The 24,889-nt window shown below is 31.9% G+C and overlaps 1 protein-coding gene and 1 pseudogene across 1 annotated transcript; both read right to left on the reverse strand.

The window, feature by feature from the left end:
* Positions 1 to 555: 555 nt before the first annotated feature.
* On the reverse strand, positions 556 to 3,294 carry LOC114368184. The gene is made up of 4 exons (XM_028325522.1): positions 1,922 to 3,294; positions 1,251 to 1,822; positions 837 to 935; positions 556 to 659 (listed from the first exon to the last, which is right to left on the reverse strand). Exons 1-4 carry the CDS (start codon positions 3,292 to 3,294, stop codon positions 556 to 558), a joined length of 2,148 nt encoding a protein of 715 aa, XP_028181323.1.
* Positions 3,295 to 10,071: 6,777 nt separating this feature from the next.
* Positions 10,072 to 10,904, reverse strand: LOC114425792 (annotated as a pseudogene).
* Positions 10,905 to 24,889: the final 13,985 nt, after the last annotated feature.

Genomic DNA, 24,889 nt, shown 5'->3' on the forward strand with positions numbered 1-24,889 from the left:
GGAATAGCTTCAAGTTCATATTAAAAAATAAAACATGAAAAATCAGGACATAATATCAATGTTGCCTAGACTAGAAAATGATATGAAGCTTGAGATTTAGAATTCTGATATGAAGCTGCATGTTCAAAATAGAAGTAAAAATATGAAAAATGTGAACACAAAAGGAAGCAATTCATGGAAATAAAAGCAAGAACAAAGTAAAAAAAACAATAGAGGATACACAACAGAAAAACTTATTTCAGAAATAGAATTTAGAAACCAAATCATTATCATGTGATGCTTTTTAATTGCATTTCATAACACTGATAACAACAATTGTGCCTCCATTCCATTACAGCATAGTAGTATACATAATATATAGTTAATCAAGTAATCTAATATAAATTTTCCAAATTCATGGCAGGATAGCCAATTTACCCACTTGATTCATTCCACCTTGTAGCTCAATTCAGCAGCAAGTCATTACTTGACACATATTCAATTCACAATTAATTCAGCCCCATATGATACATATTCAGCTTCGTAAAACAACAAATAACATAAATCATCATCAAATCAAGAAAACCTAAGGTTTATAACATGAGAAATAGCTGCACCATTAACACCCAAATGGAAAACAAACATGAATAACGGATCCAATGCTATGTTGGTTACATCTCCTGTCATTAGACAAAACAAGAAAAAGAATCATTAGAATCAGAAAATGACAGGATATTACAGACTCAATGAGTACCAACTAAATCTGATTTTTGACAGGACATTTTCACCTATTTTTGACCATAAAATGATACCTTCATGTGGTATTAATTCTTTTAATTTAGAATTCATAGTTGGACCTGCTTCCAAGCAATCACTCTTCTCTTCTGTAGGACAGGCTCCATTAAGGACGTCTTCCTCAACCACAAAAGAGATAGTGACACTGACAAATTGTGAGACTATAATACCATATCAATTAGTCAACAAAAACAAACAAATTGTGAGACTGAATCACATCAAACGTCTGTAATACTTTGATCATTCATTCATTTGTCATTAATTTATAGCTTTCATATAATGATCACAATTTACAAAAAGACATACTTGTGATCATAAGCAAAAAATATAGTTTCTACCCTATTTCACATCAAAAAATACACCTTTCATATAAGTATTGGCTTTATACAATAGCCTATATCAAAGTATCATTACTAGTTAGAAATTACTAAATTATTGTCAAACTCTAATTGTTACATTTTCTTCTCCTCCATTGCCATCATCTAAGAAAAGCATAGCTTCTAAATCTGGCTCATCAAGAGATAAATCTGCCATTTCAAGAACTCCAGCACTATCATCAAGTGGATCATGTACATCTCCATTAATGTCCCACAATCTTGTCTCTCCTTTTTTATACCCTTCCTCTTTTCTAGACAAAAGCCTAAGATTAGAGTGCACAAAAACCAAATCTTCAGCCCTCTTTGGATCCATTTTGTTTCTCTTCAAAGAATGAATAAAGGAGTATGTACTCCAATTCCTCTCACAGCATGAGGAAGAACATGGCTTCACTAGAAGCTTTAAAGCAACCTTTTGGAGTATAGGTGTAGAGGATCCTTGCATCACCCACCAAGTTTTTGGATCTAATGCCCATCTATCCTCAATTGAATCAAATGAACCAAAGTCACCCGCACAAGATGATAATTTAGAGAATTCTTCATAAACTTTTTTCCTAACATTAACATGTGGAAAATATCTCTTAAGACATTTATTCCTTTGGCTAGAAAGTTCATCATCTCTATGAGGAGGAACCCTATTTGGAACCTCATTAAGCCAATTATCACTATAGTACCTATAAAAAAATATATGTATACATTTTAGTCATACTATGGTTGAGAAAGAGCTAAGCTAAGCCATACACATTATTGAAAAATTGATATAAAAATATTACCTTGGATTTAGAGAATGAGCTAAGCAATGAAGTGGATTACAACTCTTACTCCACCTAGAATTAAGTATTTCATGAATAACTTCAAAGAAATTAGAAACTTCATTTTCTAGCACTTCATCATGCCTATAGATGGTTGTCTTCACCTTTTCTATCATAGAATCCCACATTTCATACACTAAGTGAAGATTAGAAGCATCGGTGTCACATATCCATTGATCACTAATGACCATATTTTGCAAACAACGTTTCAACAATTTTAATCTTTTTAACATGACTATCATAGAGGCAAAATGAGTTTCAGCAATTGAAAGCAATTTAAGAGAAGAAAACTCATTAAAAATTGCTAATCTCATTGAATGAGTCATAATGAAAACCTTGATAAAAGAAGCATCGCCAATTACTTCAGCAATCCACCCACATTCATTGAAGACATTCTCATTACCATCAACATTCTTTGCAGCACAAATGTTTTTCACTCCAAGATTCAAAGTATGAACCACACAAGGGGTCCAAAAAATATGAGGAAATTCAGCTTCTATCAATAACCCAACTGCCTTACAAACATGAACATTATCAGTTATGACTTGGACTACATTTTGTGGCCCAACCTCCTTGATTACATCCTTTAATAAGTCAAACATGTAATGTTTGTCCTTGTACTCCTTGGACCCATCAATGGCCTTAAAAAACATAGGTCCTTCTTCAGATATAGCCATGAAGCTTATCAAAGGTCTTCTTTGAGCATCTGTCCAACCATCTACAACCAATGTAACTCCTTTTAAACTCCACAAAGATTTGATAGGTTGAAGCAACCTTTCAATATGAGACCTCTCTTGCTGTAAAAGAATAGTTCTCAATGCGTTATAACTAGGAGGAAGAAACCCACTTAGATTACAATTAGCAGCAAATGAATAAGAACTAACAAAATGTGGATTTGTAGCAAGATGGAATGACAAGCCGGCAGAATAAAACATCCTTGCTATCTCTGCTCTAAGATGATTCCTATCCTCAATATTAAATGCACTCTCTATATTGCTTGATTTTCTTCTTTTTGGTGGTAATGTTGGTGGTGTTGGAGTCCTTTTGTTAGTAGGTAAAGGAACATTCTTAGACTTTAATCTGTTTTCAGCCTCTTCACAAACACTCCTCAAATCAACCAAATATGCATCAGTAACTTTCGGACAGGTAGCAATTTCACTACCACAAATTCTGAGCAAATGTGCTTTAACCCTAGAGTATGAACTTTTGACAACTTTTTCACAAAAATTACAACTCCACAGCCTATTACCACCCCCATCTCCTATCTTTTCCTTTATTGTAACAAATGACCACAGTGGAGCATGGTCATCTTGATATTCCGAAGATGCAAACATTTATGTTATACGAGACATCTTTCACAACACAACAAACACACCAACAAACAAGAAACAACAATGATGGGAACCGATGATGACGAGAATCGACGGTAACAAGAGTGCTTACAGAACTACCAATGAAGAGAGTTGTTGAAGAAAAACCCGTCATCGAGAAGAAGGTGCCGTTGAAGATGGCTTGCAAAACCATCAACGAGGAAGAAGAACCACGTCGACACGGAACAGAATCACTTTGCAGCTTTGTTTTCAGTTGTCACGTAGTGTGGAGAAGAAAAGAAAATGGGTTTGAGCTTCGTAAGCATGGAGAAGAAGAGAAGCAAATGGGTTTTGTGAAATAATAAAGCTTTTGCGTTTAAAAATCATAAAAAAAGGGGTTAAATGTTGTAGCCGTATCCGAGCCATATTGGAGTCGTATTGAAGCCATGTCTAGCCTTAGGAAGCCGTATCTAAGCCGTCTCCCAGCCGTATCTTTTATTTTAAAAAATAAAAAAATTTTGGATACTTTTAGGATACGTATCCGGTCGTATCCGTAGAGTATCGGTGTCGGATACAGGTGTGGCGCCAATACTTTTCCTTTTTTCACGTATTCGGGCTTATTTGTGTCCTCTACTATAATGAAAAATTCAAATAACAGGAAAAGCATGATAACACTGTACCCCTGATAGACATCTAATTAAACATGTAAAAACACACTTTGTATCCTTTGATTGCAAAATCTCCATCAGGAATTTATTGGAGAAGGGAAAATCATTGAAAGGAATATCAGGCAAGAATTTTTTGAGATGAGATGTTATTCGTTAAAATAAAAATACTTGGATAGACATTTTCAAAGAATGAATAAGAGATTTTATCTTCTCAATGGTCTCAATGATCCTAATCTGAAGAATACTTATGTGGCTTCATTACCAGAGGAAATACAACCAGAGTTAAACAAAATGGTAGCAATTGCCCACATGGATTTTCCTATAATGTCCATGGGACAAATCCATCAATTCACTCTGGAGGTCATTGACAAACTATGTAGACAACCCCAGTATTTCTCTAATATCATGAACAAAAAAAGCTAAGTATAGCAAAGCATGCAAAAAGCCTTTCTTGGATATTAAATGTAAAGAGAAAGCTTGTCATTGCTCACCAAAGAAAAAGAAAGTCCTACCAAGTGATGCTAAGGGGAAGAGGAGGCCATTAATTTTTTTCAGAAAAAGTCAAAGGAAAGGAAAGGCTAGGGGACAAAGATGTTTTATCTGCAATGAGTCAGGACATTTTGCAAAAAACTGTCCCAAGAAATCAAAAAAGGTCGTCAGACTAATTTCTTTTCTTCAGATTGGTGAATATGATGATATATAATCTTTATATTCAGAACAGAGCAATCTAGATGAAGAAACTGAATTTGCCTTAAATCAAATGGATTCTTTTGATGAAGAGTCTTCAACCTCTCCTATCCCTCATCTTCTCTATCCAAGAAGAGCAATCTATAAGACCTGCAATTCCTCAACCATGCGTTGAAATTCAAGTGCTACCAAAGAAGTTCGAAAAACCTATCAAGGTTATTGCTTTCATAGACACTGGAGCCCAAAAGACTATGATGGATCCGGATATTCTTCCTGAAGAATATTGGGAAAAAAGTAGCTTACTTTGTAGTAGCTGATGGGAAAATCTTCAGAATTGACCTAGTAACTCATGTTCCAATAGGCATCTAGTTGTTCCTTGATTGAATCATTTAGACCAAGGTCATTGGAAGTAAATTTTCCGATAGAGATCTCCTCATAAGAGTCGATTTCTATACTGCGGCCAGTAAACTTCAATACATTCTACCGGGATCAAATTCAAAAGAAATTTCAAGCCTTTTTTAGAAATTACGAGGCTTTTCTCTTTAGCAGAAGCCCCACCAGAAGTTGAAGAGTTTAAACAAAAGATTTCTTCTTTATGTACAGACAATCATGAAAATTTCAAGCATCCATATCCTTTATGGAAAAATAAAAAATACTTTGTTGATATGCCATTGAGATTAAATGAAGATATCAATCTAACAAAGGCAACGTATCCCGGAATGTCACCTTCAGATCTATAGGTAGCTAGAAAAGAATGTCAAGATTTGCTAAGACAAGGATTGATTGAGATAACCCAATCAAATTGGGCATGTCAAGCTTTCTATGTAGAAAAAAGACCTGAAAAATTGAGAGGAAAGAAAATGTTAGTTATTGACTATAAGCCTCTTTTGTAATAATCTTACCCTTCCAAGGATAAGACATTATGTATTGGTGTACGTCCTCTTCCTATATAATGAGGACTAGTTTGTATGTTTAAGCACACTGAATCCAATATTTCTTTCTTCTTACTAAAATGTCTCTTTTCTAAACTCTCTTTTCTTTGAAATTGAGTTATATAATGTTTATCATCTAAAACTCTCACCAGCTAGTATGCTCTATACTCGCCTCTTTGAGGATCTTGTGTATCGAAAAGTCAAATATTGATATCAATTGGCAATTATCTCTATGGTCTGTAGAAATCTTGAGTCAAAGTTATCCAAAGATGCTTAATGCCAAGTAGGTGGCTCAGAAAAGCATAACGGATGTACTAAGATAATAGATATCTATGAATCAGTTAAGGCAACTTAACCAAGTGATTTTTTTAAATTTTTTAAAAATATATTTTACAAATCAATGGCTCATGCAAGACTTAAACATGTAACTTTCGTGTTGTTAGCACGACGCTCTAACTGATCAGTTGAACTAATAGACAATTATATTATAAAATAATTAATGTGCTAACACTAAAAAATTTAATGTATATTTAATGCACATGTAAGTTTACATAATAAATTTTGTGACAATTAATTTTAATCTAATAATTAATTTTTTACATATATAATTTTTTATTAAACCTATGATTTTCATTTAAAATTTATATATGTAAAAAAATATTGTTAAATCAAAATTAATTGTAATAAGGTCAAAAACAGAAATCAACTTAATGTAATAATTATAAGAAAAACTATAATCAAATTTATCAAAAAATATATTCAAAATATATATATATATATATATATATATATATATTTTAAATTTAATTAATACGAATTTGTAATTCATATGATTCATACGGATTGCATCATAAGATTATGGATTAGGAATTCATAAGTCTCTTGAGGATTATGAATCAACATGTTTATTAGTCGAAATAATTTTGAAAAATTCAAAAAAAAATATTAGGTCTAAGAGAAATCTACAAGGTGCATAAAAAAAAAAAGGCCTTGTTATAAGGCCTGGTTGAAGAGGCTTTAGGCTTTAAGGCTCTAGCCAATCCAAAAGCAAGCAACAACAAAACAACTTGATGATAAGGTGGCAAAAGAACAACTTGCCACAAGGGACGTGTCGATTTGAGAGTATTTTCGTATGTGCTTATGTCATACTTATATTTTACTACTAGATGACAAAAAATAAAAAATTAATGAAAATAATATTTTATCTGGATCATTTATTGTGATATAATAAAATTTACTTTTTAATAGTTGAAAACAATTTTTTATTGCATACGTTTGTTAGATGCATAACTTCGCATTAAAAGGCATTCAAATGAATTATTAAAAACCATTTAATATGTTTGACTTTGCATAACTTCGCATTAAAAGGCATTCAAATGAATTATTAAAAACCATTTAATATGTTTGACTTTTGAAAAAAAATATTATATTTTTATATCACCTAATTAATAACTAATATTTCTTCATTTTTAAAGATTTTAACTGCTTATGCGTATGGGTATAAGTACTAAGTGAGATGGTTGACGGACTAGTATAGAAATATAGCAATATCCATTGACAAAATCACAAATCACAAACATAATGTGTAGATCAATTCATGCACCCCTCTTGCTTGTTCTTATGTGTTTGATGAATGGATCGAATTTTGCATATGATCCTTTTGAATCTTCCCTTAGTTTTGAACCTGAACCACATGTAGACATCAACGTACTCTTTGTTTCCTTTTACAATGGTATGGCCCCTAACAATCCAAATGTGAACTTGTTCTACAATAACCAAAAAGATGGGGTTTATTTGTCACCAGGAAAAGGTTTCTCTAAATTGGACAATCTTAACGGGCGTAAATCTGTAGTAATGTATTGGAATGGAAATTGTGCTTCTTTCTTTGCATATGATCCCAGCGCAGAAGGAAACCATCAAAAGATCTATTGGTTAATTAAAGAAGATGGCATTTATCATAGTTGGGATAACAGCTCTTGGCAGAAAAGGAAAAGTTGGACATTCAATCGTTGTTGAAACCTCTACTTCTCAAGTAAAATAATATTTTCTATTTCTGTATTGTCAATAAATGGTAGTTATTTCCGGCTAGCTTTCTTATTGATCGGGTGTAAAAGTTCAATATATGAATGATCATTATATTAAATAAAACTTTTGTTAGAGCATAGACTTGCTAGAAAAGAAAAAAAGAAAAAAAACGTTGCACAAAGAATTGCAAGAATTAATTTTCTAATATAAAAGGATGTTGGGTGTTTTATATATCTTAAAGATAAGTTATCTTCACTTTCAATTTCAACAATACCCCAATCAATGCTTAAAAGGTCTTTCATCATGTACATTCTTTTTTTTTTTTGGAAGTCTTATTAAAGGATCATGAAAATGAAAAAGAAAATAAAAGTTATGCACTGATGAAAAATAATTTTATATAATTATTCAATTACAAGTAATTGATAGTTACATAAAAGTGTTTCTAACAAGCAAAAAAATTAAAATTTATTTTACATTTAAAATATATAACAATAATATATAGAGAAAAATACATTTGTGTATCCGGTGCACATTCTTGAAACAACAAAAGTTTTCTTCAATGATGTGAAGCAAATTCTCTTTTTACTTTTCAGGTCTAAAACTAGATTTTAACTTTTCTAGCAATATGGATTTGGGTATTCTCAGAGAAAAAAAGAAAGATTTAAAATAATTTCATATCTCTTTACCTTTATAAAAATAAAAATAATCTCATATATTTTATTTTAAGGAGCTTCCTGGTTTAAGACAAAGATAATTAACAATCAATTAGATGACTAATTACGATAATTAATCACATCCATGGTATGTAGCAATAGAATGTTATTCTTATTTTATGGACAACTTCCACAATTATAAAATAATACTCCCTTTTTTATATTAATTATATCGTTGGTGCTAACAAGAAATATAATAATATTCCACTAAAATATTTATTTGATTAAATTAAATTATCCAATTTAATCATCAAATAAATTATTTTCTTCTGCAAAGATTGGAATACTCATTTGTGTATGCTCGCATAGGTTCATTACTAAACCGATAGTAAATTAATCATAATTAATTAATTAATTTAATGGCGTATAGCAACATTTCTTAACGTCCCAATAGCATGAAGTAACATCTTTTACCTTTAAGAATTAATAGAAGAATAATGTAATATTTCCCTCCATCATGTGTAGCTCAAGCTTAATTCTATAGTATAGTATTATTGTGAAACACTAATAAGCTAACACATTTAATCAATGAATGACTTAAAAAATTCTTTTCTTCTTTCATTCAATTGTTGTGACCAATGTCTTACTTCTATCATGGAGCTCAAACTCATTACCTAGAGCTAATATTCATTCAACTAGTGTCCTCAGACATTAGGTGTCCAATATTAAAATATAACAAATAACTCATTAATTACTATGATAATCTCAGGTCCTATCATATTTTTTCTTGAGAACTTCCTATTGATATATCAAGATAGTATTAACTATTAAAAATTTTGTTTAATGATGATATTCACATATATATTATCTATATATGTAATTTAACAAATGAAATCTATTAATCTTTATTCAGTAAAAACTATTATATATATTGATCTACCTGGATTATTGATGTCTCATTCACAATAATCTTACGATTAATAATAATTTAGATTAAATTATAAATAACTTATTGTCTCATTATTATAATCTCTATCATAATAACAAATATCTAATTTTAATCAAGAATTTGTCAAATCAATAATTTAATAAAATAATAAATATAATAATTAAATAAAAAACAATTGATAACATGATAAATTAGATCTTTAGCATACATATTTATCTCAACACTAATCATATATGATAAGTTTGTTAAATTTTATAATAATTACTTTAAAAGTCATATTTGTGATTGAATACCGTGTAAACTTATTCTACAGTATCATTGCATTGCCATTAAAATTAATAGAGAAAGTGTGGAAGAAAAAAATAAAAAATACTTTATAAAAACGTGTTGCAATGCAGTGTACGGATACAAATCGAACATATAATCACTACCTATGCATAACATAATTGTATTCAAAAAACTCACAAAATGATATATTGTTTACAAGATGAATACTAAAAGATGATTTATATATATTTTATTACATATAATATTAATTAAATACATTTAATTATTAATTACAAAAGTTAAAATATTTAAAATATTAATTCGGCCATAGCAACTATCACGCGACCCTTATATATTACAAGCTTAATAGTTTTATTTCATTAGACACTTATCATAAGCTTTAGTTCCACAATTTAGTTCTTATTGCAGGTTTCTTTCCCTACCATGCTTTTAATTGATTGCTTTTATCTATTTTTTTTAATTAATTTTTAGCTCTGAATTGAACCTTACTTTTTTGTTTGTCTGGAACATTTTAAACCAATCTGTTTTGCGTCACTGCTTTACGACTTTACCATTAAGATGGGTGATATTAAATTAAAAAAAGGACATATATAGTATCAACATCAGAATTTTTATATGTACTGAAAAAAATTTCAACAATTTTAGACATTATGACAGACCTGGAAGAGAGGGACTAAAGAGTATGTCGATGCTGATGTGAAAATATTTTGATTCTTGCAAGCAGTTGACAGGTTCAAAACCCCATTTCACTAATGCCACAAAACCCATCCAAAAACAAAATATATGAACTCAATCCTACATTTTAACACAAAAGGCACTAGATCTGGGGAAAAAGAGACATTACCTTGTTGTTGGTGACAAAGTCATTGACATTAATAGCAGGGAAGAGAAAAGTGTCATTCGGTTGCATTTGATAGAGCCTCTTAATTTCAGTGGTGGTTTGAAGCCCCACAAGACGCTCTTCATCTTGCAGTACCTGGTGGGATTGGTCTTCAACCCATCTCTAATGATGGTAAGCACGATTTGGAACTCGGCGTTGTCAGTGGAGTTGGGGTCGAGGAGTTCGTCGGTCTTCTCATAAAGTTTCCCGACCTTGACGCCTTCATGGATGAGGAAGGTAGCGTCACTATTGTCATCGACGATGAGGTTGGGTCCTCCGTCGGGGCCCCAATTGAGGGCACGCTCAGTGCAATAGTGGCAGTGGCGTGATCTTGGGTGGAGAAGATGTTGCAGGAGCATCGGCGTGGCCCTAGGAAAGGTCATTGACCTTGTATTCGTGATCACTTGTGTGGTTTTCTCCACCAACAAAGCCATGGTTTATGCACTGAGAGAGAAGAAGAAAGAAATAAAGAGAGTGGAGTGGTGAAAATACTCTAAAGTCGTGGAAGGCAAAACGATGTTGATTGACGCTAGGGGTTAGAGTTTCAACGAGAAAGGGGACACCGAGTTACGTGTTTTGTTTTATTATTCCAAATGAATTAAGACGATTTTTTTATAAAATCCGTTGTAAATTTAATTATATATAACATTCTAAGGCGGTTTTAATTAATCGTCTTAGAATGAATGTCCTAAAATGCTCTTGTTGTTAAAATAATTACAAAAATGTCACGCACAACTTTTTAGGGCGGTTTCCAAATAACCATCGTAAAATCCCTGTCGTAAAATGTTGTTTTTTTAGTAGTGTTGCTGAGAAGGGTAGGAGTGAAGAATGGGTGAAAGAGAATCAACAAAATTTGATCTATTGAATCACGCTACAATAAAAAGTAAGGGAATACATGAATTGAACTTGACATTTTGTATCTACTTTTAGTATTCTCTCCCTCTCAAGCAGATTCTAGAAGAGGTTCGTTTTCTTCAATATATTTAAGCTAGCCCTTATTCTTTTTAGTTATATATGCAAAGATTGACTTCTTCAAAACTCAGCTTATCAAGTTGTAAAACAAGGAAAGTAAATGTATTAATTTAAGCGGTGGAGTATTTTTATTAAATATTTTGAGACCAAATTTTTTAAAGGTGCCTGAGAGTTGTTTATATAACTTTCGTGCAGGTCTTTTTGTTGTTGTGTCAGGGAAGACCGTAATGTCAACCTACATTGGCGGTTTTTTTTAAGGGTGCCCGGGATTTATTTACATAACTTTCAATATCTCTTCATTGATTGTGTATTGATCTTGCAATAGTGCTACCAAGAAACCAACACCCTTGAGGTCAATACATTTGTCAATTTGAGCAATGAAATGGAAAACTAAACATGAAAACAATAAAAATAAAAGAGTTGTGATGGATCTTGTCATGTTCCTCAACTGTAGTATTGATGGAGGCTAGCCGCACTCTAAAGGGGCCTTCCCAGTTTGCCGACAACTTGTTAGTGGAAGCGTCTTTTAGCAGTCTTCTAAGCACTAAATCTCCTTCCTTCCTGGAAACTCCTTGGTGTTACGTTAAAAAATTAAATTATTAGTGAATATATTTTTTTCAAAAGTATGCTTAAACAATAAAGGTGAAAAAAAATCTATAATGCGTTTATTTTTATTTATAAACCTTTATTTCATATAGTATACATTAGGGGTAACAAATGAATCTATTTATTCACTATTCATTTAATTCATCCACAATAAATTCATTCAATCCATCCATTAAAAAATAAAATAAAACAAATGGATGGATCCAATCCAATCCATCCATCAATTTAATTTTAAGGATGATTAATGATCTATCCACTAATTTTTAAAATTCAATGGATCCTCTAATCAATATTTGATGGATTAGAATTGATCTAACTTAATAATAAAAGAATTTGTGATCAATATTCAACCAATGTCGGCTAAAATTTTTTTAATCCTCATTGGTCGAGACTATCTTTTGGTTGACATCGACCCAAAACTATTTTTCGACGGACATCAACTAAGACAATTTTTTTATAATTGCGAGCTAATGATGTTTTTCAACCAACGTCGGTAGATGTTATTTCCCAAACGATGTTGGCTAGGGTTTTATCGAACAACTTTGGTTAGAATTATTTTTTGGCTGATGTCGTCTAGAGTTTTTTTGCCTGACTGATGATGTTTTTCAGCCAACGTCAATCAATGATGTTTTTTTGGATGATTTCTACAAGGGTTTTTTTGGTCAAGTTTGGTTGTGGATATTTTTTGGCCAATATTGTCTAGAGTTTTTTTTTTGCCAACATTGGCTAATGATATTTTTCATATGGCGTTGGTCGATGCTATTTTTTGGACAATGTTGACTAGGGTTTTATCAGACTTGTTTGGTTAAAGCTATTTTTTGCTGATGTCATCCTAATTTTTTTTAACCGGCATCGGCTAGCTGATGATACTTTTCAGTCAACATTTTTCGATGCTATTTTTTGGATGATGTCATTTAGTGTTTTTTCAGCCGACGTTGGTCAAGGCTATCTTTGGCCAATGTCGTCCAAAGTCTTTTGGCTAGCACCAGTTGATGATATTTTTCAATTGATGTTAATTTTTAGACAATGTCGGCTAGAGTTTTTTTTAGCCAACTTTGGTCTAGGTTACCTTTTGGTTGATGTCGTCCAGATTTTTTTTACTGACACCAACTAATGCTATTTTTCAGAAGAGTTTGATTGAATTTTTTCGGCCGACTTTGGTGGGGTGATAATATTTTTCAATTGATGCTAATTTTTTTATAATGTCGACTAGAGATTTTTTTTAGCCAACTTTGGTCTAGGTTACCTTTTGGTTGATGTTGTCCAGATTTTTTTTTACTGACACCGATTGACGCTATTTTTCAGAAGAGTTCAATTGAATTTTTTCGGCCGACTTTGGTGGGAACTATTTTTTCCAATGTCTTTGAGTTTTTTTCAACTAATGTCGACTAATGAAGTTTTTCAATCGACATCGGTCAAGGTTGCTTTTTGCACACGTCAACTAGGGTTTTATTTCAATCAATGTCTACCGAGGCTACTTTTTGGACGTCGTCGTCTAGGGCTTATGGTCGACATCGATCATGGCTATTTTTTGCTGACATCGACTAGGATTTTTGGTTGACATAGGCCATGGCTATTTTTTTTGTTGACATCGACTAGGTTTTTTTCGATCGATGATAGATGATGCTTTTTTCCAGCTAATGTCAGCTACAGTTTTTTTTATTGACGTTGGTTGGGGCTATTTTTTGGCCAACATCAGCCAAAATATTTCCCTAGCTGACAAATGATCCAAAAAGCCCTAGCCAACATCATTAAAAAAAATAGTCTCAACCGATGTCGATTGAAAAAAATCCTAGCCAATGTCGGAAAAAAAAAACCATGGTCAATGTCCACAAAAAACATCATCGATCGACATTGGCCAAAAATACCCTAACTAATGTTGACCAAAAAATAGCATCGGCTAACGTCGATCGAAAAATCCTAGTCAACGCCAATAAAAAAATAGTCTCGACCAACATTAACAAATGACATCGGCAAAAACAATAGTCATGTCCAATGTCGGCCATCAAACCTTATTGGTTAACATCGACCAAAAATAGTCTCAACTGATGTTAGCCACAAAAAAACCTAACTAACACTAGCAAAAAAATAGTCTTGACCAACATTGATAAAAAAACCCTAGTCGATGTCAGCAAAAAAGAGTCTTAATTGATGTGAGTAAAAAAATAGTCTGAGTTAATGTTGACCAAAAAATCTTAGTTGCTGTCAGCAAAAAAAACATTAGTGACTAGCATTGACAAAAAACTATAGCCAACCTAGACCAAAAAATTATTTTTGGTTGGCATTTATAAAAAATAACCTAAGTCGGTGTTGACCAAAAATTAGCCTCAATCAAGGTTAGCCGAAAAGAACCTTAGTCGACTTTTTGTTGAGACTATTATTATTTTAGAAAGTATTGTGAATTATTTAAAATATTACTTTTAAACTAAAAATAATGAAGTTTTAATTTTTTGTGTGTATGGATGGAATGAATATTCATCCATGAAAAAAGTTCTAATGGATGAATCAAGTGAATTTTTTTTATCAAATAGATCGGATTGGATAGAATCTATTCAATAATTTTTAATAGATCAAAATAAATTAATGAATTATTTTAATCTGATTCATTAAGATACAAATTAGGATTGATCCAATTCATCCATTTATACCCCAGGACACTCACAAAAAGTCCTTTGTTTCAAATAATAATGGAGATAACGTGATGATGAAAATACTAACAAATGGTCATAACGCAATAATCCCAAGCAAATTAAGAAACAATTGAACTTCTTGTTAAGAAACAATTGAACTTCTTGTATAGCTAAAAAAAAACTTGTAAAATGTAAAGATAGAACATGCTACCCTTATCCATGTCCTGTACAATTGAACCACACGATCATTAAACCATAATGATAGACTAATTAAACTACGCAAAGGTGGGAGGCCTAATCCGACTAATTTAAGGGAGGCCTAATCCGACTAAAGTCATGTAAAAATCGTTGAAAGGAAGAGGCACGAAGCAACGTTTTTTTTTTTTTTTAATCAAGCTGTCAGGAACCAGTGCTGCAATATGCGGTGCCTAAATGTTAGGTCACCGAGGTTTTACGTAGGTGCCTACTTAAGAGTATCTCTCTGTTTGATGTGTCATTAGTGTCATGTTTTTCTTATTAAATTAACGCAGTACCATTTTGTTGTAATTTGTTTAGTTTCTTTTGTTTAGGATATTGTTACCATATTAAGATTTTTTTTTCAGGAGTGAAGTAGTCAAATATATCCCCTAATTTTGCCTAAACATAATCCGTAGCAAGTAGGATAAACAAGGTCGAAGTTAGAATGTAATCACGAGGGACATGCAGCAAAAGGGCACAGGAAACTATAGCGATTCCCATTCAGAGCAAGGAAACAACGAGTCCTATTTCACGGATTATTTAGATAACTTAACCATGCCTTGGCATGTAAAATCCTCAATCCTAACTACCCACATATTCCCCAATGGTTCTCCAGTCAACAAGTCAACTTTACAGGTTGAAGCTCCCTCTCTCTTATCGTAGTCAAGACAAAGACTACTTTTGATGTTTAGCAGTCAGAATATAGCAATTTGAGGCAACTAATTTTCTCTACACTTCATCAAGAAGCAGAAACCTTACCATGCAGCCAGGAATACATGTTTCCACTAGAAACAACACCACTACTTGTCATAACCCCACTTTCTCTTTCTTTTTTCTTTCTTCTTTTCTCATTTTTTTCATTTTTTTTTTTTACATAGAACATATAAGAAAACTTAGGATTTTGATCATAGTAGACCAACCCGGGTACCAACTGTTCCACTCATATTGGGCCTGTTTGGATGCACTATTGTAAAATATCTTATAGATAAAGAACTTGTTCAAGAAGCTTTTATATGAAAAGTTACTTTTATATAAGTTAATTTGATGTTTGGATGATAAACTCTTAAGTGCATATTTAAATTAATATGGTGTTTGGATGAAATTGTAGATCTTTTACATGATTAAAATTACCAAAAAGGATATTATATGCTTTGACATTATTAAAACTAATAATTAAATACTTAATTATTATTATATAATTATTAAATGCCTTAAATAATTAAATATTATTAAAAATAATACAAATTATTTTTTCTTCTATTTCATTTATAAAAATATTTTAACTTTATCATTATATTTAAAATATTGTTATATATTTTCTATAAATTTTGATTAAAAAATAATTTTTTTTATAAAAATAAAATAAATGTATCTCATAAAAACATACGTCTTTCTGCATAATTAATTTTCATATTTAAAATTTAATTAATTTATTGTTTTAGTAATGTTGTCACATATATTCTAGTTTATAATTTAATTATTATCTATATAATTATAATTTATAACAAAATATAAAATATCATTAACCTGGTAATAATACGATCAATAATGTCTTCCAATATAAAATTGTTCAAATGTACCCATACCATAAACATGCAAACTTGTATTATTAAAAAAATAAAGAAATTAAATACGTGTTGGAAACATATTCTTGAGAGATTCTCTAAATGTTCTATTTGTAGAGTACTTTGAGCATCCGGTTCTTCTCATGTTGTAGTACTAAGACCAACTTCACTTTCATCCTCATCACTATCTATATATTCGTTATCTTCATCTAGTGAATCAAATTCTCCATCACTCTTGTCATTTCTTTGAATGAAGTTATGTATAGCCATGCAAGCAACAATGATTTGGTTTTGTGTTTTCAAAGTAAAAGGTGGCATATTACCTAATATCTTCCACCTTGCTTTACATAAACCAAATGCACATTCAATTGCACTTTGAAGACTAGAATGATAATAATTAAAAACTTCAACTCTCCCCCTAATTCTAGGACCAATTCTAAATTGTGGGAGATGATACATAATTTTCTTGTACGGTCCTAGAAAACCCATAAAAGTAGGGTAGCCAGAATCAACAAGATAATATTTACCTAAAGAATAAAACAATAGAGCAAGTTAGAACAAAAAATTATAATGATACATATATTTATAATATATAAATTTTAATTTACCTTGAGGAGGATGTGGGAAATGCAATGCAGGCTTACGTAAAGCTTCCATAAATATCTTAGTATCATGTGCAGAACCTTCCCAACCTGCCCAAACAAAAGTGAAACACATGCTAAAGTCACAAACAACCATAACATTAGTGGTAGTGTAGCCTTTCCAACCAATATAGACTCCTTGTAGATGAGAGGGAACACAAACTCGTATATGAGTACCATCTACTGCACCAATACAATCCCTAAAATAAGGACGATATCTGGAATCTTTTAGAATCTCATCAGGAGTATCTCTAAATGATGGATCAACAGGCTTAATTATATCCTTTGCAAACATACACACAACTTCTAAGACACTATAGAAATGTCTAGATATTGTTTCACCTGAATGTTGAAATCTTTCCTCACAATTACGAACAAAACCTGGTTGACTCAACATGTATAAAAACAAGCCAACTTGCTCATAAATGCTAACATTTCGAGTTTTCTTTAAGTTGTACTTGGTTTCGAATATATCACATAATTCAAGAAAGACAAGTTTCTTCATTCTAAACATCTGATAACAATGTATTGGATGACCATTTAGAATTTTAGATACCCAACGATGGTCTGTGATGCTTGAGTCTCTACATGGATTTCTCACAACATAATTCATGAAGTAATTGGTAACATTAGCTACAATAAACATCAACACTTTGTTCTTCGTAATGTGATCGTCATCGTCAGATGAAGAGTCATTTGATGATAGTGATGAGTCATCTGATGATAATGATGAAGACATCCTGTAGAAGGAAAAAAAATTCATAACACAACTGAAAATAAAAATTAAGAGCCAAACCATAACCAAGATCCATAACATAACAAAAATTAAAATCAAAGATCCATGACATAACTGAAATTAAAAACTAAGATCCATAACACAACCAAGGTTCATAACCAAGAAAACTAGCAAGTGTCAATGATATTAGATAGAGGAGAAACTAAGGAACTTGTGCTTAAGTGTCAAACTTGATCCATCCAAGTTGTAGCTCAGGCTCTTCTAAAGCAACAAAGGTGATTTTGTTTGCCCTTTCTTTCATAAGTCTAGTGGCTTTGTAAAATAGTTCACTCCCACACTCAAGTCCTAGTAGATCTTTCAACTTTTCTACACATGCAGTAATGCTAGTTGGATCTTGAGCAGATGCACTAGATTCAAATGTTTGAATAATACGATCTAATTGTGAGGAAAGCTTGGCAGCAACCCCAATTCTTTTGTCACCCTCTCTACCTCTCTTCCTTTGTCCACTTTCCTTTGCCAAAGACATGTTCTGAGTTGTCGTGTCTATCTCAGGCTCATTCACTTCCATGTCAGTGTTATCATCAATGCTATCATTTGTCTCTTCTGTTTTTATGTTGAATCCTTCATATTGTCTTGAATCCTTAGATGGTGCATATGCTGCAAAACCAGTAGCAATAATACCCTTAAAAAGGAATTTCATCTTAGGTAAGAATTTGAGGTCTTTCTCTCTAAACTTTGCTACTTCAGGATTCTCCTATAAAATAAAAAAAATAAGAATTATAATATATATTTGGCATGGGAGTTAAGAGATAAAAATCAATCTCATTATAATATATAGAAGTGCCTTCAAATATTACTCATGTTACATTTAGTCCTGCATCATAGATTCTCGTCATCCATTTCTAAGGCACACAGCAAGGACAGAGGAATCTATGTTTGTGGGCTGTGGCCAGAAAATAAAGATAACAGCAACATCAGCTGAAGAATATTACTGAAAACCAGAAAGAATAACCATTGTGCTTGTAAAGATCATATTTGTTTAAGGGGTAATTACATCAATGAAATACATACTCCTTGGTATGATAATTTTTATTATTTTAGTTCATAAACAACTAGTCTTATTTGGTATCATAATTTTTATTATTTTAGTTCTTTTCTTCAAACATTTCAAGCATGAAATTTACAAGAGCATACATTTGTGGGTGATCTGATAGTGGATGCAATGTTACCTATTTATATACACTATGTTGTTCTCGTCACAAGTCTACTTGAGATCTCCAAGATAACTCCCATAATTTCACATTAAGTACATTAGTCTCTGGCAAATATTCTTGCCGTAGGCAGCAAATTTTTTTATTTATGGCTTTGTACTTTTTAACCACTTTTGGCTCTGTATTTGTGCTCTATGTTCACATGGCACTATATTGTCTGACTTTTGAACATATATACATATTGTACGATGCCAAGTTATTCATCATGGTAAATAAGATGTCGATCAATAGTCCTACATTTATGAAAACATGTTTACCTAAGAATTTATCCATATGCAATCCAATACGGTATGTAAAATCCGAATCGTGCCAATTAACTTGTAATTTTATAGAAAATTTCATATTTTTAAATTTGAATCCAATACCCAAGGCATCCGGTGAATTGGTACCTCATCACTACTTTGAAGCATTTCTTTGTACCCCTTCACATAACCATTACAAATGGCTTTCCTTCGATCTACCTTGGCAACCTCAATGGTTCTTTTAGCAATGCTATCCGTTGCCTCCGCAACTGACTATTATGGATATGGTCCAACACCAAAGCTTGAGAACCCCAAACCCAAAACAGATTACAAATTTGACGACAAACCACATCCTACAAAACCAGATTATTATGCAATGCCCAAATCAAAAGGAAACGATGAACTACATCTGCTTCCCACAATCATTGGTGTCCAAGGAGTTGTTTTACGTAAAACATATTCTGTAAGAAATGGAATACATACTGACACATCCAAGCCAGAGATTTAGGCTTCTATTTATGTTTAATAACACAAATATTCACAATGGCAAGTGACCATAAGTTATGACAGGATAACTCTTGAGTTGTTGTACATATCATGTGGAACATGACAAACTAATTAGCACTTTAAGGCTTTATGTTTATAATGACCATAATCCTAATTATGCATGCCTTAAATTAAGGTATGAGTGCTTCCTCACTCATTAGATGGTTTTGGTGACATGACAGATGCATCATTAATCTCATTGGTGAAAGGTAAGAATTCTAAATCAATGAATAAATAGCATAGATCTTTGAAGGAAGAAAAGAGAAGTATTTTAATAGATAGCTTGAAAACATCGCAAGGTAGCAGTGTCTGTACACATGAAGAGCTTGTAGTTTTTTAGGACCAAATAAACTCAAGGGACCATCACATTGAGAAGCCAACAGCTAGTGACGTACACAAATATGCTGGTGAGTTAGAAATTGGTAGAAGGTGCTTCCTGGACAAGGTAAACATGAATGAAGATGAGGAGACATATAGGCATTATGATGCTGTAAATAAAGCTAACTCATAATTTTTAATATAAATGTTTGATTAAGAAAATGATGCAACATTTACTATCTCAATTCAGAAAGAACAGTACTAGACCCATATGAATTTCAATGTCACTCTAGAAACCCTGACATCTCTGTTGTGACAAGAACGAAGCAAAATAAGGTTCCTTTCAAAGCTATACCAAATTTTCAGTAAAAAACACTTCAAAAGGACAAACCTCACCTCCTTCACATGCCCTTCCACTATTCAAGTCTAAAGCACATTATTCTTGTCCAAATTTCTATTTTAAGTACCTATAGCACATGACCCCAATAATGCTTCAACACATGTCTGCACAATTGCCTCTTGAACTAATAATAATATGGGGTGTAGATGATATATTCCAGAATCCTAACACTGTCTACAACATCTTATTCTATTTCTCACGTACATCTTTTTTCTACTTCAACTCTAATAAAACTCTATCATCATCATCATAGAAACTCCATCCAGTAATTATGAAGACCACATCATCAACCAAAAACTCAAATTTGGATTTAAAAAGATAATGTCATAAACATAAAACCCGACAAAAAGCATGGGCTTCCTTTCACTTCATAGCAACTCCCATGAAATCAAATTAGATTTTAGACACTAGAAAAAACTAATAACCATAAAACAATGATCACGTTGTGACCAAAAAAGAAATCAATAATCTCATTACTCCAAAGTCCAAAATTACCTACCTTAATCACCAAAATTTCCAAAAATACCTAGCACGAGTACAACAAACCATATCATTGCATAAATTCTAAGATACTAATATATTTCTGCGAATTAGATATTCAAACCATTCCAAGGCTTTAAAAAAAATAATAGAGTTGGAAAATTGTTTTTCTGCCTACTTTCTATTTACATGTTGGAACAAAAAAAAAATCCTAATAGGTTTTAAATCATGACTAATGACTATATATATTTACACCTTTGGGCAGATTTTGACAGAGAAGTGACTTGCACTTTTGGAATTTCTCTGAAGAATGATGACAATTCTTTCGTCCCTATGCCATTAAATAACTTTGGATCTTCCAGAGGTACCATACAGTCAAGTAAGGAATCCATACAAAATGTCAAAAAAATAAAAAATGGCATGCACATGTTGCCTCATGATGCAAATGAGATGAAAATGATGGTATTCACAAACATCTGTCAAGCCATTACTTCAGACGTTATGAAAACTGCTAGCACAAAAGTGAAAGGAGGAACATAGGATTTGTAGTAACAGGAACAACTCATGTGTTTGCCACTGTGATGACATTGCAAGTGGCATTAAACAACTGATCATGATAAGAGCTTTGCAGTTGCTGAAGCTGCAACATTTAGCAAATCATCTGTCCAACATGTATAAAATTGAAAGTGTCCAACAGGTATGGCCACTACATTAGCATGGTGCATTTCATTTTTTACCCATTAGACCAATCTTTGGTTATATTCTGTACATTTACATGTATCAATTGAAAGAGAACTATTCCTTTATAAATTTACAGATAACAAAACATGCCTTTACGCAATACCAAATGATGCAAATAAACATGTAGCAGACAATAAAAACAGAGTAATAAAAAACATGCCAATAAATTTCCATTTCATTAGGTTTTAAAAGAAACATCACTATATCAACACATTCATTTTTTTGCATGTAAACTACCTCAATTGCAACAAGTAACAGAGTAATAACCAACCTAATTATCAACTAAAATTTCAGACGCAAGCTTCTAAAAAACAGTCTGCAACTTCAATTTTTGCTGCAAAGTCAAGAATCACACATAAAAAACAAAAGAGTGGCCTGCACAAAAACTTTATTTTCGTTGAATAATACATACCTAAATTTTGGCTTCCCACCATTCATCACTAGCTACAATGACTTTCTTCTCCCCATCCCAGCCAAGACCTGTGTCCTTCCCTATAAGCTTAACCCATAATTGTCATTCCTTTTTCAAAGAATCCCACTTATTTATGAATTGTTTATATTCATATTTCAAATTTGTTGCCTTATTGAACTTTTCTGCAATATTTGCCCAACCAAGCTTAGTGAAGTGGCTATGAGGTTTATTTTCAACATTCACCTCTTCTATGCACACTTTCAACATAACCTCAATATTTTTATCACACCATTCTGCTTTCTTTTTTTTTCACAGGAACTTGATTGAGAGACATTTCACAAGCTTAATGAAACAAACAAAAGTATAACCCTAATCCATAACAATTCAAAATTTAATGAGAAGAAAAAGAAATTAATGAAGAATTGGTTAACCTGTGATGCTAACAAAGGAAGAAGGAGAGATAACGAAGGATGATCGAAAGAGATGAGGAAGGAGATCGGAAAGGATGAGGAAGGAGATTAAAGCATGAGAGAGAATTGAGGAAGGCACAGCACGCACGTTGTGAGGAACTGGAGAGAGAAATTTTGAGGGTTTAGAAAATGAGGAGGACATACTTTATCATTTTGAAATTTTTTGAGGACATAATTGTCCAAGCATTGTTTAGGGAATAGATTCCCGAAAAGCAAAATTTCACAAGCTACAGATTTGAACATTAGGAAAAGATCTGCTTATAGCTTTCACTTTTCCAAAAGCTAAAAAGAAATTAATAACCAAACACTCTTAAAAAATAAAAAAGATATTTTTCTAATAGATAAGATGATAAAAGATCTTTTGGGCTGCATCTAAACGGGCCCATTATCTACCTCTATTACCTGAGAAGATTTTATATTAGATGAGACATACAAAATTCAAACAAAACGCTCGTGTAATTCTGTATGGCCATAAGTAAAAGTATATATAATTAAAAACATTATATTTTATTGCCCACTTATAGCAATGGACTCTACACTTCTTACTGGTAGAATGATTATGGCTATTTCCATTTTATAATTAATTAATTGGTGATCATGAATGGGGAGTTAGGATCCATGAATATGTGGTTTTGATCAAACTTGCTTGGATTTTCTTCTCAACAAGCATAGGTGCCATTTGTGAAGTATAAATTGCTCTTGATAAAGAATCCTATGACAAGTCTATGATTTTGTTTTTGGTGGTGCATTAACAAGAGTAATAACGAATTATTGATTTACTCTCTCTTAGTTTTTTTATCCATAACAATTAAAGACTAACTAAGGGATTTAGAACATTTCACAACATCTTGCTCAACTAACTAAGTTACCTCCTCCTAGTTGAATATTTGAGTGCATATATCTCTGGTAAATATTAATAAATGATTTAGCTTGTGGAAGTGCTGCTTGTGACAAATCCTATGCCTTGTTCTACATTGGAATATTTAAAAATTGCGAACAAAGGCAAATATTGGAACTTTGAAGTTCACTTTTTTGTGTCTGGTTGTATGTTTTTCCTTATGTTGTTATTCTTGTTGTTGCTTCATTTGTCCAATTTCTCAAAAATTAGTTTTAATTATTTCAGTACATGTTTGTTGGTACCATTTTCAACATGAGTTGGTTCTTGATTTTTTTTTTTTGCAGTGATTCATGAAGCAGAGGGCCAACAACATATTCTCAATATGAACATTCCTTCATCCCTACCACACTAAATAAGCTTTTCAATTTAAAATCCAATTTCTTGACAAAAAGAGATGCATGGCCTGGTACCTTTGAAGAGTACTTTTACATTCGGTATACTCCTCGTGATGATTGTCCAGGTTTGCATCTACTTCTTTGATTGTTACATCTAATTTTAGTTCTTTTTTTCTCCCTCTTACAAATTTTAGTGCTTTTTTTTTGTCAATCATCGTTTTCTGATTAAATTTTAGTGTCTTTGCATCACCTCTAAGCATTAGGGTGAGTTACTAGTTAATTAATTAATTACCATCTTGAATTTATATATTATTATTTTTCATTGCATGAAATTTAATTAATTTCATATTCTCACGTGTTTGTTGTAGGTAATTGAAGAACCTAGCTTTTAATTCTGTAAAATAATAATAATAATAATAACTCGAACTAAAAAAATAAAAAAAAGCATGGTCATGTCACCAATTAGCATCTATTTTAGTGGCTAGAAAACGTAATAAAATAAAATAATAATTAAAGAAAATGGTCATGTCACCAATTAGCATCTAAAATAGATAAAAATAAAGAAAATCATGGATGAAATAAAATTTTAAGGACTAAGATCAATCTCAAAAGGGTTAAGGGTCAGGGACGAAAACTAGAAATTTGAAGAAGATAAAGGACAAAAACATAGTTTGCTGTAAAGAAAAATTTATACGAACCAAAACCAAAACATTATCATCTTAGAGGAACTAAAAGCATATTTATATTTATGCCAACCAGTATATATAAGAAAAGAGCAATGGGTGAAAGTGTCCAACCATCAAACCAGCATTTCATATATCAGCAATGCAATGGGCCTTTATAGTCATTGACCCTTCTTCAAAAGGCCGAAGGTTTACATAAATTCTTCCATCAAAGCCAATTGAACAACCATACTAGATATATTAAGGATGTGCTCAAACAACAGAAAATTCTATGTTCCATTTCTAATATCTGAGTAGATTTTTATGATCATCTACTACTTGTCATTTACTTCATGCATAAAAGATAAACTGCTT

The sequence above is a fragment of the Glycine soja genome, chromosome 9, assembly GCF_004193775.1.
Source record: "Glycine soja cultivar W05 chromosome 9, ASM419377v2, whole genome shotgun sequence".
NCBI lineage: Eukaryota > Viridiplantae > Streptophyta > Magnoliopsida > Fabales > Fabaceae > Glycine > Glycine soja.

Excerpts from the sequence above, each read along its gene's own strand:
- LOC114368184 (XM_028325522.1), bottom strand. The coding sequence starts at position 3,294 with ATGTTTGCATCTTCGGAATATCAAGATGACCATGCTCCACTGTGGTCA. Across the intron at positions 936-1,250 it reads TATGCTTTTCTTAGATGATG|TCTCACAATTTGTCAGTGTC; the intron begins GCAATGGAGGAG and ends ATGGTATTATAG. Across the intron at positions 660-836 it reads GAGTGATTGCTTGGAAGCAG|GAGATGTAACCAACATAGCA; the intron begins GTCCAACTATGA and ends GTCTAATGACAG.